This window comes from Salmo salar, chromosome ssa18 (genome assembly GCF_905237065.1).
Source record: "Salmo salar chromosome ssa18, Ssal_v3.1, whole genome shotgun sequence".
NCBI classification, from domain to species: domain Eukaryota; kingdom Metazoa; phylum Chordata; class Actinopteri; order Salmoniformes; family Salmonidae; genus Salmo; species Salmo salar.
The window spans coordinates 14,999,010-15,012,128 of record NC_059459.1 but is presented as its reverse complement, the minus strand read 5'-3'; the positions used below and the strand labels follow the sequence as shown (position 1 = coordinate 15,012,128).

The following is a 13,119-nucleotide window of genomic DNA, read 5'->3' as shown; positions in this document are numbered from 1 at the left end:
ATTTAGAAGCTTAGTGCCCTTCAGTCCTATCTCTCTGCTATTGACTGGGGATATGACTGAATGCCACTCACAGTAGCATTCACTTGCATGCATGGCAATTATTCATCTCCCCTTTCTTTTAGTTCAACAACTCATCAGCAGGGGGAATGTGTATTACTGTAAGGGCTGTCTTCAGGAAAGGACCAAAATGCAGCAGAGTTAGTATTCATCCTTCAATTTAATTGGAAAGACCACTATACACAAACAAGGAAACTGACAGCCAACAGTCCTGTCAGGTGCAACCACACTAAACAAGAAACAATTACCCACAAAACCCAAAGGAAAAACATGCTCCTTATGTGTGACTCCCAATCAGCAGCAACGAGCTTCAGCTGTGCCTGATTGGGAGCCACACACATGGCCCAAAACAAAGAAATACCAAAACATAGAAAAAGGAACATAGAACGCCCACCCAATGTAACACCCTGGCCTAACCAAAATAAAGAACAAAAAACCCCTCTCTATGGCCAGGGCGTTACAGTACCCCCCCCCCCAAAGGTGCGGACTCCGGCCGCAAAACCTGACTCTGAAGGGGAGGGTCCGGGTGGGCCTTCTTACGGCGGCGGCTCAGGTGCGGGACGTGGCCTCTGCTCCACCCTTGACGTCACCCTCTTATGTGGCGCACCTGGCCGCGCCGAAGGTCTGGTGGGCGACGCTGACTGCGCCCGGCTGGCGACCGGCGATGGTTGCGCCCGGCTGGCGGGCAACCCTGGCTGCGCCCGGCTGGCGGGCGTCCCTGGCCACTCTGGCAGTTCAGGGCAGTCTGGCCACTCTGGCAGTTCAGGGCAGTCTGGCCACTCCGGCAGTTCAGGGCAGTCTGGCCACTCCGGCAGTTCAGGGCAGTCTGGCCACTCCGGCAGTTCAGGGCAGTCTGGCCACTCCGGCAGTTCAGGGCAGTCTGGCCTCTCTGTTGACTGGCGGGCAGCTCTGACGACTGTTGACTGGCGGGCAGCTCTGACGACTGTTGACTGGCGGGCAGCTCTGGACAGGTGAGACCCACTGGAGGCCTAGTCCTGGGAGGTGGCACAGGACAGACCAGGATGGGGAGACCCACTGGAGGCCTAGTCCTGGGAGGTGGCACAGGATGGACCAGGATGTGGAGACCCACTGGAGGCCTGGTCCTGGGAGGTGGCACAGGATGGACCAGGATGGGGAGACCCACTGGAGGCCTGGTCCGAGGAGGAGGCACAGGATAAACCGGGCTGTGGGGGAGCACTGGAGTTCTGGTACAGACACTCTTTACCCACACTCCAGGCTGAATGCCCACTTTGGCCCGGCACGGGCGGAGAGCAGGCATTGGGCGAATTGGACCCTCCCAGCGCTCTGGAAACACAGTGCGCAACGCCGGCGCAGGATAACCTGGACCGAGGAGGCGCACTGGAGACCAGACGCGCTGAGCTGGCACCATCCGCCCTGGCTCGATGCCTGCACTCGCATGGCACTTGCGGGGGGCTGGTATGTAGCGCACCGGGCTTTGAACGCGCACTGGGTACACCGTGCGCTCCACAGCATAACACGGTGTCTTACCAGTACCACGCTGCTTCCGGTAAACACGGGGAGTTGGCTTAGGTCTACCACCTGACTCCAACCAATCTCCCCGTGTGCCCCCCCCCAAAAAAATTGTGGGGCTGCCTCCCGTGTCCGTTGCGCTCCCTCTCCTCATACCAGCGCCCCTCAGCTCTCGCCGCCTCGATCTCCCACTGTGGGCGGCGATAATCCCCAGCTTGAGTCCATGGTCCTTTCCCGTCCAGGATTTCCTCCCAAGTCCATGACTCCAGATAGCTTTTCTCCTGGTGCCTCTCCTTGTGCTGCTCCTTCCTCTGCTGCTTGGTCCGTTGTTGGTGGGTAATTCTGTAAGGGCTGTCTTCAGGAAAGGACCAAAATGCAGCAGAGTTAGTATTCATCCTTCAATTTAATTGGAAAGACCACTATACAAAAACAAAAACAAGGAAACTGACAGCCAACAGTCCTGTCAGGTGCAACCACACTAAACAAGAAACAATTACCCACAAAACCCAAAGGAAAAACATGCTCCTTATGTGTGACTCCCAATCAGCAGCAACAAGCTTCAGCTGTGCCTGATTGGGAGCCACACACATGGCCCAAAACAAAGAAATACCAAAACATAGAAAAAGGAACATAGAACGCCCACCCATTGTAACACCCTGGCCTAACCAAAATAAAGAACAAAAAACCCCTCTCTATGGCCAGGGCGTTACAATTACACCTATGTTGGTTCAATTGACGTCATGCCCGTAGGGGGCACAGGGGCACGTTCCCCCTCAGATTTGTCCTGTTTAGAAATTAAAAATATTATTTTCTTATTTTTTTCTTCTCTGTAATACTACTAGCAACCTAGCAATTTTATGAAGTTGGCTTTAGCTAGCCTGGATAAATTCCCAGTCTCTCAACCTCATAACTACTGCATTTCAGGCTATCTATCAATCAAGTCTTAGCTGGCATGCACACAAAAAAGCAAGCAATTACGAAACGTACTGAATAAGACTCACAATCCTTTCAATCCTTTACCCAGAATTTAGCAGAGATGCAGATTAAAAAAATAACCACCAGTCCTTTAAAAAAAATAACCACCAGTCCTTTATTTAAAAAAAACACCAGTTAGGAGGATACAGACAGCTACATTTTTGGGGTTCATGACACCCCTGATTGAATCCATTCTTCCAGTTGTCTGTGACCCTGGTGAGAAGCTGACATTTATCCAAGGTGTCAATTCAAACTATATGCTCCAGTTCTTGAATGCCAAGTATTTTATGACAAACTGCTACAAGACCATGGTGCTTGCCTACGGACCTGTGAGGGGAACGGCACCTCCGTACCTTCAGGCTCTGATCAGGCCCTACACCCAAACAAGGGCACTGCGTTCATCCACCTCTGGCCTGCTGGCCACCCTACCTCTGCGGAAGCACAGTTCCCGCTCAAAACTGTTCGCTGCTCTGGCACCCCAATTGTGGAACAAGCTCCCTCACGACGCCAGGACAGCGGAGTCAATCACCACCTTCCGGAGACACCTGAAACCCCACCTCTTTAAGGAATACCTGGGATAGGATATAGTAATCCTCCTAACCCCCCCCCCAAAAAAAGATATAGATGTGGTTGTTCCACTGGATATGATTCGCCCACACATTCAGTAGGGGAAACCCTGTAAGACAACAGTGTACATGGTATACTGTCTTTAATAAGAACTGAGATGAGAGATGATTTACTGTACTGTATAGACAATTATTGTTGATTCTGAATACTCAGTGCAACATAACGAAAACAGTATTCGCTCTGTAGCTGGACACTTGTTGCCTTGGGGTTCTTGGATGAAGATCATTACATTGATGGAATGGTCATTGCCTCTCTCATGGTTTACAATGCTCTAACCGCATGCTGTAACACAGCTGAAGGCTATTGGTGTCTCTTTGGAGCAGATGTGTTCCTATGTTTTTCCTTTATAGACTCTGTAATGGCATGTTTCAGGCTGTGTCTGGTCAGCTTATGTCACGGGTGTCGTATGAATGAGACCAAGGAGCAGCGTGTGTATCGTTCCACATTTTATTTTAACTGTGAAACTATGCAAGACATACAAATAAACTACTAAACAAAATAACAAACCGTGACAAAGTGGTGCAACATACACTACCTCAAAATAATCTCCCACAAACCCAGGTGGAAAAAACAACTACTAAATATGATCCCCAATTAGAGACAACGATGACCAGCTGCCTCTAATTGGAGATCATCCCCCAAAAAAAACAACATAGAAAAACAGAAACTAGAACCACACAACATAGAAAATATAAGCTAGACAAACCCACTGTCACGCCCTGACCTACTCTACCATAGAAAATAAAAGCTTTCTATGGTCAGGACGTGACACTTATGAACATACTGTAAGACTAGCAGAGTTTGAATGTTTCCTGTATATCTCTACATTCCTGTAAAATGCTTAGTTGTGCAAAATGGTGCTCAAAGTGTCCCAAGGCCATATACAGGATTTCAGAACTAGTGAGGTCAATGTAGAGCCATCCAACGGATATATCTTTTACTAATAATAATTATGGAATATTAAGTTGGTTTGAAATAAACCCTGTGATGAATAGTCAGATTGTGTGTAGGCCTAGCGCCTTGCCTCCAGTAGCAATGCAGAGGTCAGAGAGAGGTTGGAAAAAAAGAAGAGGGCGCAAGTCAATATCCCCAAGTCTAATGCTGGGGTTTCCAACAGGATGTTACAACTCTTTTTGTGTTGAAAGAGAAGTGTACTCTCTGTCCAGCTGCTACTGTTTCCTCCTTACATTAACTTTCCCATAATGGCTGCTCCTTTACTCGAGCAACTTCCACCATCGCTAACTCACAACATTCTCACAGCGTTCCTGGAAGGTTATTTCTTAATTCTGTTGTCTGTGTTTTGACATGTTGATGGAAGAGGTAATGGTGACATAGATAGACCCCACTCTGACGCCTTCATGAGAACTGATAGGAGTAGGAAATTCCTCCTTCCCCTTTGTGTTTCCTCTCTGTTGGAGGAAATGTCCTTCTGACATCTTGATCGCTGTGGTCATGCTACTACTACTGTCTCTTCGTGTTTTCAGCCAGTGATTACAAGGTCCATATGTGATTAATCCCATCATTAGCCCATAAGTACTGATCATAAGAGCATTCTCCAGTTTTGAACATTGAGTGTAAAATGTCCTTGTTCTCTCATCCCTTTGCAGCTAACACATTTTTTTCCCTATGTAGGAAGAACATTTCATCAGCGACACACTGATAAAGCACAGTTTAATTATGAATACATGAATTGAAACACTAGAAACTGTCAACACAGAATCTCTGAGATGGGTACCTGCGGTTAAGCCATATTCTAGAGTTCTATCGCTGACTTCACATCTAGACATCATATAGCCCTATCATCCTGTTGCTTGACTTACATTGTATGACCCACACAGCTTCACCAAAGCGCTTTCACCCTTCTCACACTCGGTCATTCTCTTTCTGTCAATAACCAGCCAAGGAGCATGTCCGGAGCAAACGGCAGAGCCGCACCTTTTTGGTGGAAAATGTCATAGGGGAGCTTTGGTCGGAGTTGGAAGAAGGTAGAGTCTCTTTCTCTCTTTTACGCTTCTGTTTCTTTCTCCCTCCTTCCTCTCTCTACATTATTTGCTCTTGCTGTTTCTTATACTGCTGATCATGCATCGCGCTGGTTATTCACTACCCTAAAAAACAACGACATGCTTATTGAGTGGGAGGATCTTCTCTACTTAATATCATTCTAGTTTTTGCTTATAACCTCATGCTTTTACGGTCTAATCGATTACTTTTATCTACTAATCAAATGCTTCCTGTAGGTTTGGCTGGATGTTGACATGTCAGGGATCATATGGTTGTTTACATCAGTGGTTCCCAACCAGGGGTACTAGGACACCTGGGGGTACTTGGCCTATCCACAGGGGGTACTTGAAAAGACTTATGAGACCATAGGCTTACTGGTAAAATGCACATGAGGGGGTACTTCAGGGGTACTCCAGGCAGAGCTAAATTCAGTTGGTGCTACAGTAAGCAAAAAAGGTTGGGAATCACTGGTTTAAATGATCACATGGTGATTACTGACCACTGTGACAGTGTGGGCACGGTGATAATATAGGTTATTCACTGTATGAAAGGACTGAAATCCAGTATAGCAATTGGTTTGTCCTCTATCTCTCTCCTCCATGCCCCTGTTGTCCCAGTGTTATAGTAGCTACACTGTATCTAGGTCACCAGTACCCACTTGGGATTTTAGGGCTTGACAGTATCATGACTACTCGTGTTCAACATCCTCTGAGTGTGTCCCAAAAACAGAAGCTGCTTTTAGAGGAAAATGTTAGAAGTCATGCTTCAGAGGCACTATTGGCTACCGCTATAGTCTTCTGCCCCTTGTCCTCCAATGACGTTTCTCTCGCTCCGTGTCGCCAGGTGACCGCTATGTGGTGGTTGACTGTGGTGGCGGAACGGTTGACCTCACGGTCCATCAGATACAGCTCCCCGAGGGACATCTCAAGGAGCTCTATAAGGCCTCAGGTACAGAGACTGCTCAATGCTCATATAGCAGCTCTTGCTGTATGCATGTTACACTGAGATGGATCTAGGCAGTGTCCTCAACACAGCAACAATCACATTATTCTGGCTGTTATATTGCATTGTGGGGTGGATGCTTGGACTCCTAGACTAAAAAATACTTTCAAAGCAGAAGTCTAGCGGTGGGCTTAATCAGGGTCCATGCAACCAACTCTATGAGTTCTATGGACTCTTGAGTCATTTGAGCTGTTATTGACCGACACTCATTTTCGCCTTCTCAGGCGGTCCTTATGGCTCCATTGGTATTGACTATGAGTTTGAGAAGCTCCTGTGTAAGATCTTCGGGCCCGACTTCATCGACCAGTTTAAGATCAAGCGGCCGGCTGCCTGGGTGGATCTGATGATCGCGTTTGAGTCCAGGAAACGGGCGGCGGCCCCGGACAGGACCAACCCCCTGAACATCAACCTGCCCTTCTCCTTCATCGACTACTACAAGAAGTTCAGAGGTCACAGTGTGGAACACGCCCTGCGCAAGAGCAAGTGAGTGTGTGTGTGTGATTAGGGAGAAGAGTTAGAGGATTGGTACGGGATACCGCGCACAGCGAAAGTCTAGAGCTCAATCAACTCCCTATTGAGTGAATACCCGATTACCCAAGCATGTGTCTGAATAATATGTCCTAGCTGTCAGATGTAATATACACTGAGTGTACAAAAAATAGGAACACCTGCTCTTTCCATGACATAGACTGACCAGTTGAATCCAGGTAAAAGCTATGATCCCTTATTGATGTCACTTGTTAAATCCACTTCAACAGCCAGAAGCAGGTGAAAAAGGTAACTCAAATAACCAAATTCAACCAAGCTAATTTCTGATTCGAAATTGTTTGATTACAGAGGTAGCAAAACTGTACCTCAAATCTATGATACTGCCCCACTTAACATACCGCTTGACCAGTTGGGTCCAAGCTTGCTGTACAACATTAAAACCCATTCTGTCTGTCTACAAACAGGCTCTCAAAGTGCTTGATAGGAAGCCCAATAGCCATCATCACTGCTATATCCTCAGAAAGCATGAGCTCCTGAGTTGGGAAAATCTTGTGCAATACACTGACACATGTCTTGTATTCAAGATCCTAAATGGCCTGACTCTCCCTCGACATAGTACTTTTGTTAAACAGAAAACCCAAACCAATGGCAGAAGATCCACAAGGTCTGCCATGAAAGGTGACTGAATAGTTCCGTTAAGGAAAAGCACTTTTAGTCAATCTGCTTTCTCTGTGAGAGCTTCCCATGTCGGGAATACACTTCCATCAGACACGCACAACTGCACCACCTATCACACCTTCACAAAAAACATGAAGACATGGCTAAAGGCCAATCAGACTTGTGAACATAATCTCTAGCTGTGTATTGCCGCTTTCCATGTTGTCTGTAGCTTGTGAGATGTGGAAACACTGTTGCTTTTATATATTTTGTTTTGTTGCTTTTTGTGTTATGTTCCTTTGTCTGTGTGCTACGTGTTGCTTGTTCTATGTTGCTCTGCATGTGCTCACTGCTCATTGTTTGTCTATATTGTTATTTTAATTGTTTTTAATAACCTGCCCAGGGACTGCGGTGGAAAATTAGCCGGCTGGCTAAACCGGGACATTTACTGAAACCTTGATTAATGTGCACTGTCCCTGTAAAAATAAACTAAAAAATAAACTCAGTGTAGATAATGGCGAGGAGACAAGGGATAGCAGGTAGAGGGGTGGTTAAAGAAGGATTTTTAAGCTCATTCTTAGGAAGAAGCTCGTTATTAGGAAGTTATGTTTTGTACACTCAGTGCATGTTTACTTGGTGTATGTATCCATGTGAATACACACAAGCTTTCTCTGCACAGATTTCAATTCCATTGCCCAAACATTTAATGACCAACTTGCGACATATTACCATATATTTTCCATTATATACCAGGGAATTCAGAATTCACTGCCTTTCCCCCTCCACTACCTCACAGTCAGCTCATTAAGAGACAGCAGGCGCCTCTATACTCAGCCAGACTAGAGAGTGATATCAGAGTGATACAGGGTCTTTATGTAAACAAGCTTTATTTGAATGTTATTCAGTCATTTTTTGTGAATTGAAGTGCACAAAACTGCACCAAACATTTTATTAAGGTAAAACTACTACTGTCCATACTACAGTGTGTAGGCAGGAAGAAAGCATTTCAGACTTGTGTCTTGGCTGAAATAATTTGAACTGAATGAACCTGAGTGAGAGTACTTAGTCAGCTACTTTCACTAGTCTAGTGTAATGTACATATACTAGACTAGTATCTCACTTTGATACCACCCTGTAGTCTGGGTGTTATGTCTTGCATGAGTTATTAAACTCATGGGACCCTTAAAGACATTCAGATTCCCGAAACCTGAGCCTCCAGCAGTCCTGTGGGTCCTCTGACTCACAGTCATAACTGTAAATAATTTAGTCTGTCTCACTCTGCTTGAGAAGCCTTTGTGTGAAAGAGTATGTGTATGTGTGCACTTGCAAGCACACACTCTCACAAACACCTGGGAGAACACTCAAACGATACCAGATGGATTCTATACACTCCTATAAGATATGTTATATGGGCTCCCGAGTGGTCAGCGGTCTAAGGCACTGCATCTCAGTGCTAGAGGTGTCACTACAGACCCTGGTTCGATTCCAGGCTGTATCACAATCGGCTGTGATTGGGAGTCCCATAGGGCGGTCCACAATTATCCCAGCGTCATCCGGGTTAGGGTTTGGCCAGGGTAGGCCGTCATTGTAAATAAGAATTTGTTCTTAACTGATTTTCCTAGTTAAATAAAGGTTAAATAAAATGTTGCAACAAGAGCAGAGTGAGGGGAAGGAGTATACAGTACATATAAAAAAAACACTGGTCTCATGAAAGAAACTCACGTGAGCTACTGTATTGAGGCAGACACCACTTATCCATTGTTCTCCTACAGACATAAATGTAACCCACCAACTCAATTTGGGTCTTATCTAGCAACATTTTAAATTGTGTTTTTTTACATTGGATAAAAGAAGAGACTCAGATCCACAACATGGTATATCACACATTGCATTTGAGGAACAACGGGAAAGTAATTCTGCTTTGAAAGTTGATAAAGCTGTAACCCCACCTTTGAGAAGATGGCCCTTGAATGTTTTCCTACTTGAGAGCTCGTCTTTGTCTAAACCCCTTCAGCATCGTTCACACCCTCTTAAGTCTTGGCCTCGTATGGGAATCCGGAGATAGATGGGGCTATGTGCTAAACAGTGTGAGTAACCAACTAGCTAGCTAACATTAGTCTATAACTAGCAATGCAAATGGTTTTCTGAGATACAAATAATATTACAACACAGCGAGCCAGCAAACGAACGTTGGCTAGCTAGCTAACAGTGTGCTTTCACTTCCAATTAAAACGACTTTCTGACTAAATTAGAAACTTATAATATCTGACTCTTTCCCATATACATTGATGAACGGTTGTTTGGCCTGTTGTGTCAAGTCACTCCGGTTCACACTGACGGTGTACAGAAAGTAGTCCGACACAACTTTTTCCCACTGAAATTCAGGGCAGCAATGTTGTTGAGAGCAGTAGCAACACTTTTTCAGTTCTCCTTGGCTAACATATCTTTCATAAAAGCCGCAGTAGCACACATGTTCAAATGTCTCTCCTGTGAAGTAGTGACATGCGACATATGTCCAGCTTCCTGAAACGGGTCACCAATATATTCCATAGAGAGCTCACTGTGTTAAATCTCCATATAGATAATATACCAAGCACAAGAGGTTAAACGTAGTGGAAGACACAGCGATTTCCTTATATCCATTCAGGGGACTGTTAAAAAAAAAAAAAGGTTTTGTTTCCTTTGTTGCTTTTACAGTAGCCTACCAATCTACTGGTAATTAGAGCAGGGTCAATAATGGCATGCTTATCTCTCCTCTCTTGTCTCTGCAGTGTGGACTTTGTGAAGTGGTCCTCCCAGGGCATGCTGAGAATGAACCCTGATGCCATGAATGCCCTCTTCAAGCCCACAATAGACCACATCATTCAGCACCTCAGTGAGTAGCAGCTCCTACTAATACAAAACCCTTTTTTTAAACACTGAGGGACTACATATACTGTACAGTATACCAGTAGTATCGGAGAGATGTAGCCTGTGATGATTATACAGTAGGAAGCTGTCCATATGTTTGCCTGCAAGGGTTGATACCTGAAAGGCAAAGCAGCATGAGGGAAAGACTCAATGTGGAAATGGTATCAGTCATCCATTTTTATGAGCTGAGATTTCTGAACTTACATTCAAAATAGCTGATGTTCCCAATGTTTCCTTGTAACTCGCAAATCTTAGGTTTAGCAGTACTGCAGCCTATCTAATGCTAATCTAATCTATTGGCCTTTCTGCTGTCTTGAAAAATAGATATCTCAACTGACCTAGATGAATAAGGCATGATTATGTTTTCTGTTTGGATCATACAGTATGCATCTCCATACAGTATGTGAGCTGTCCACCCAGGCTTAATTGAAAGCATGCCCATCCAATTCCAAGCTCAAAGGAGTTCAGATCCCAAAGAGTCATTTGGGGAGTGCACACTGCACCCCTAAGGGTTCCTCTCACTGTACATTGAGCAGTCTTCCCAGTACTCCCACCTAGAATAAACCAACCTACTACAATAATGCATGCAGTGTTTTTGGACAGAGAGTAAGAAGTGGGTCACATTACTGAATTCCTAGAGTAAACAACTTGTTTGTTGAAGAGGTTTTTAATGGAGTTACTAATGGCATAACACATAGTCATCTGCTAATGCCTGCAGAAAATTGACATTTTAATAATACTTCACATACTGTAGAGTAGAACTCCTGCTGAATAACAACGCTCTTCCTTTCAGCTGACCTCTTTGATAAACCAGAGGTGTGTGACATCAAGTTCCTGTTCCTGGTGGGCGGCTTCGCTGAATCGCCGCTGCTGCAGCAGGCGGTGCAGAACATGCTGCATGGCCGCAGTCGCATCATCATCCCCCATGACGTGGGCCTCACCATCCTCAAGGGGGCTGTCCTCTTTGGCCTGGACCCCGGCGTCATCAAGGTGCGCCGCTCGCCCCTCACCTACGGCGTGGGCGTCCTCAACCGCTACATAGAGGGCAAGCACCCGCCCGACAAGATGCTGGTGAAGGACGGCACGCGCTGGTGCACTGATGTCTTCGACACCTTCATTGCGTGCGACCAGTCCGTGGCCCTGGGCGAAACGGTGAAGCGCAGCTACACGCCCGCCAAGCCCAGCCAGCAGGTCATCGTCATCCACATCTACTGCTCGGAGAAGGAACGCGTGTGCTTCATTAGCGAGCCGGGCGTGAGGAAGTGCGGCACTCTGCGGCTTGATGTGACCGGTACGGAAACCAGCGCCGCACGCCGTGAGATCCAGACGCACATGCAGTTCGGGGACACGGAGATCCGGGCCATGGCGGTGGACGTGGCCACCTCTCGTACTGTCAAGGCTAGCATCGATTTCCTCGCTCAGTAAATAGGGTGACAGAACCATAGGGTCAAAAGGTCCTAGGAAGTGAAACCTCCAGCAGCACAGCACACAATGAACCAGGGGACAGTGCCTAGAATGCTGTAGCAGTATATTGATCTTTAGGCCTGTTCATATTCCCTGTAGCATGATTAGTGCTAGTTTGTTTCTGCTTTAGCTAACTCCTTGGTCAGAAACAAACAAGCACTCAGGTTTTCTACCATCTGTGTATGTACTGTGTCTAGTCTTAAATGCAGGCTATATTGATGTGCTCTGCTCTAGAGATTTACAGATTTGCAGATATTACTACTGACACATGCAGCCTTGTTTCAGGTTCATTGTGTGTTATCTGTTGTTGTGTGCTGTAGCTGTTTTAGGTCATGGTAGATGGATACTGTAGTACTCCTCTTACAGTGACAACATCATGCTATGACATAATGCTGCACAAACCTCAGTGTCCTCTTCAACCCTGGCTCATGGGACCGTGTTTTCATAACTCCTATGATTATTAAGACATTTAAAACCGAACCCCTGGGGCTTCCATGAACATGCAGTTATACGGTGAGGGAAAAAAAGTATTTGATCCCCTGCTGATTTTGTACATTTGCCCACTGACAAAGAAATGATCAGTCTATAATTTTAATGGTAGGTTTATTTGAACAGTGAGAGACAGAATAACAACGAAAAAATCCAGAAAAACGCATGTCAAAAAATGTTATAAATTGATTTGCATTTTAATGAGGGAAATAAGTATTTGACCCCTCTGCAAAACATGACTTAGTACTTGGTGGCAAAACCCTTGTTGGCAATCACAGAGGTCAGACGTTTCTTGTAGTTGGCCAACAGGTTTGCATACATCTCAGGAGGGATTTTGTCCCACTCCTCTTTGCAGATCTTCTCCAAGTCATTAAGGTTTCGAGGCTGATGTTTGGCAACTCGAACCTTCAGCTCCCTCCACAGATGTTCTATTGGATTAAGGTCTGGAGACTGGCTAGGCCACTACAGGACCTTAATGTGCTTCTTCTTGAGCCACTCCTTTGTTGCCTTGGCCGTGTGTTTTGGGTCATTGTCATGCTGGAATACCCATCCACGACCCATTTTCAATGCCCTGGCTGAGGGAAGGAGGTTCTCACCCAAGAATTGACGGTACATGGCCCCGTCCATCATCCCTTTGATGCGGTGAAGTTGTCCTGTCCCCTTAGCAGAAAAACACCCCAAAGCATAATGTTTCCACCTCCATGTTTGACGGTGGGGATGGTGTTCTTGAGGTCATAGGCAGCATTCCTCCTCCTCCAAACACGGCGAGTTCAGTTGATGCCAAAGAGCTCCATTTTGGTCTCATCAGACCACAACACTTTCACCCAGTTGTCCTCTGAGTCATTCAGATGTTCATTGGCAAACTTCAGACGGGCATGTATATGTGCTTTCTGGAGCAGGGGGACCTTGCGGGCTCTGCAGGATTTCAGTCCTTCACGGCGTAGTGTGTTACCAATT

At 45.9% G+C, this 13,119-nt stretch overlaps 1 protein-coding gene across 2 annotated transcripts in view; it reads left to right on the top strand.

Moving 5' to 3' along the window:
- LOC106576932 (heat shock 70 kDa protein 12A-like) overlaps nucleotides 1-12,264 on the top strand; it is a 51,481-nt gene extending 39,217 nt beyond the window's left edge. Inside the window, exons 8-12 of one of the 2 annotated variants that reach the window (XM_014154471.2) lie at nucleotides 5,049-5,135; nucleotides 5,995-6,099; nucleotides 6,378-6,636; nucleotides 10,071-10,174; nucleotides 11,003-12,263. In XM_014154471.2, coding sequence (XP_014009946.1) covers nucleotides 5,049-5,135; nucleotides 5,995-6,099; nucleotides 6,378-6,636; nucleotides 10,071-10,174; nucleotides 11,003-11,634 — 1,187 coding nt within the window. In that variant the 3' untranslated portion in view covers nucleotides 11,635-12,263. Of the gene's footprint in view, nucleotides 1-5,048; nucleotides 5,136-5,994; nucleotides 6,100-6,377; nucleotides 6,637-10,070; nucleotides 10,175-11,002 lie in introns of both variants that reach the window. The other variant, XM_014154472.2, reaches the window with a different exon arrangement.
- The last annotated feature ends 855 nt before the right edge of the window (nucleotides 12,265-13,119 follow it).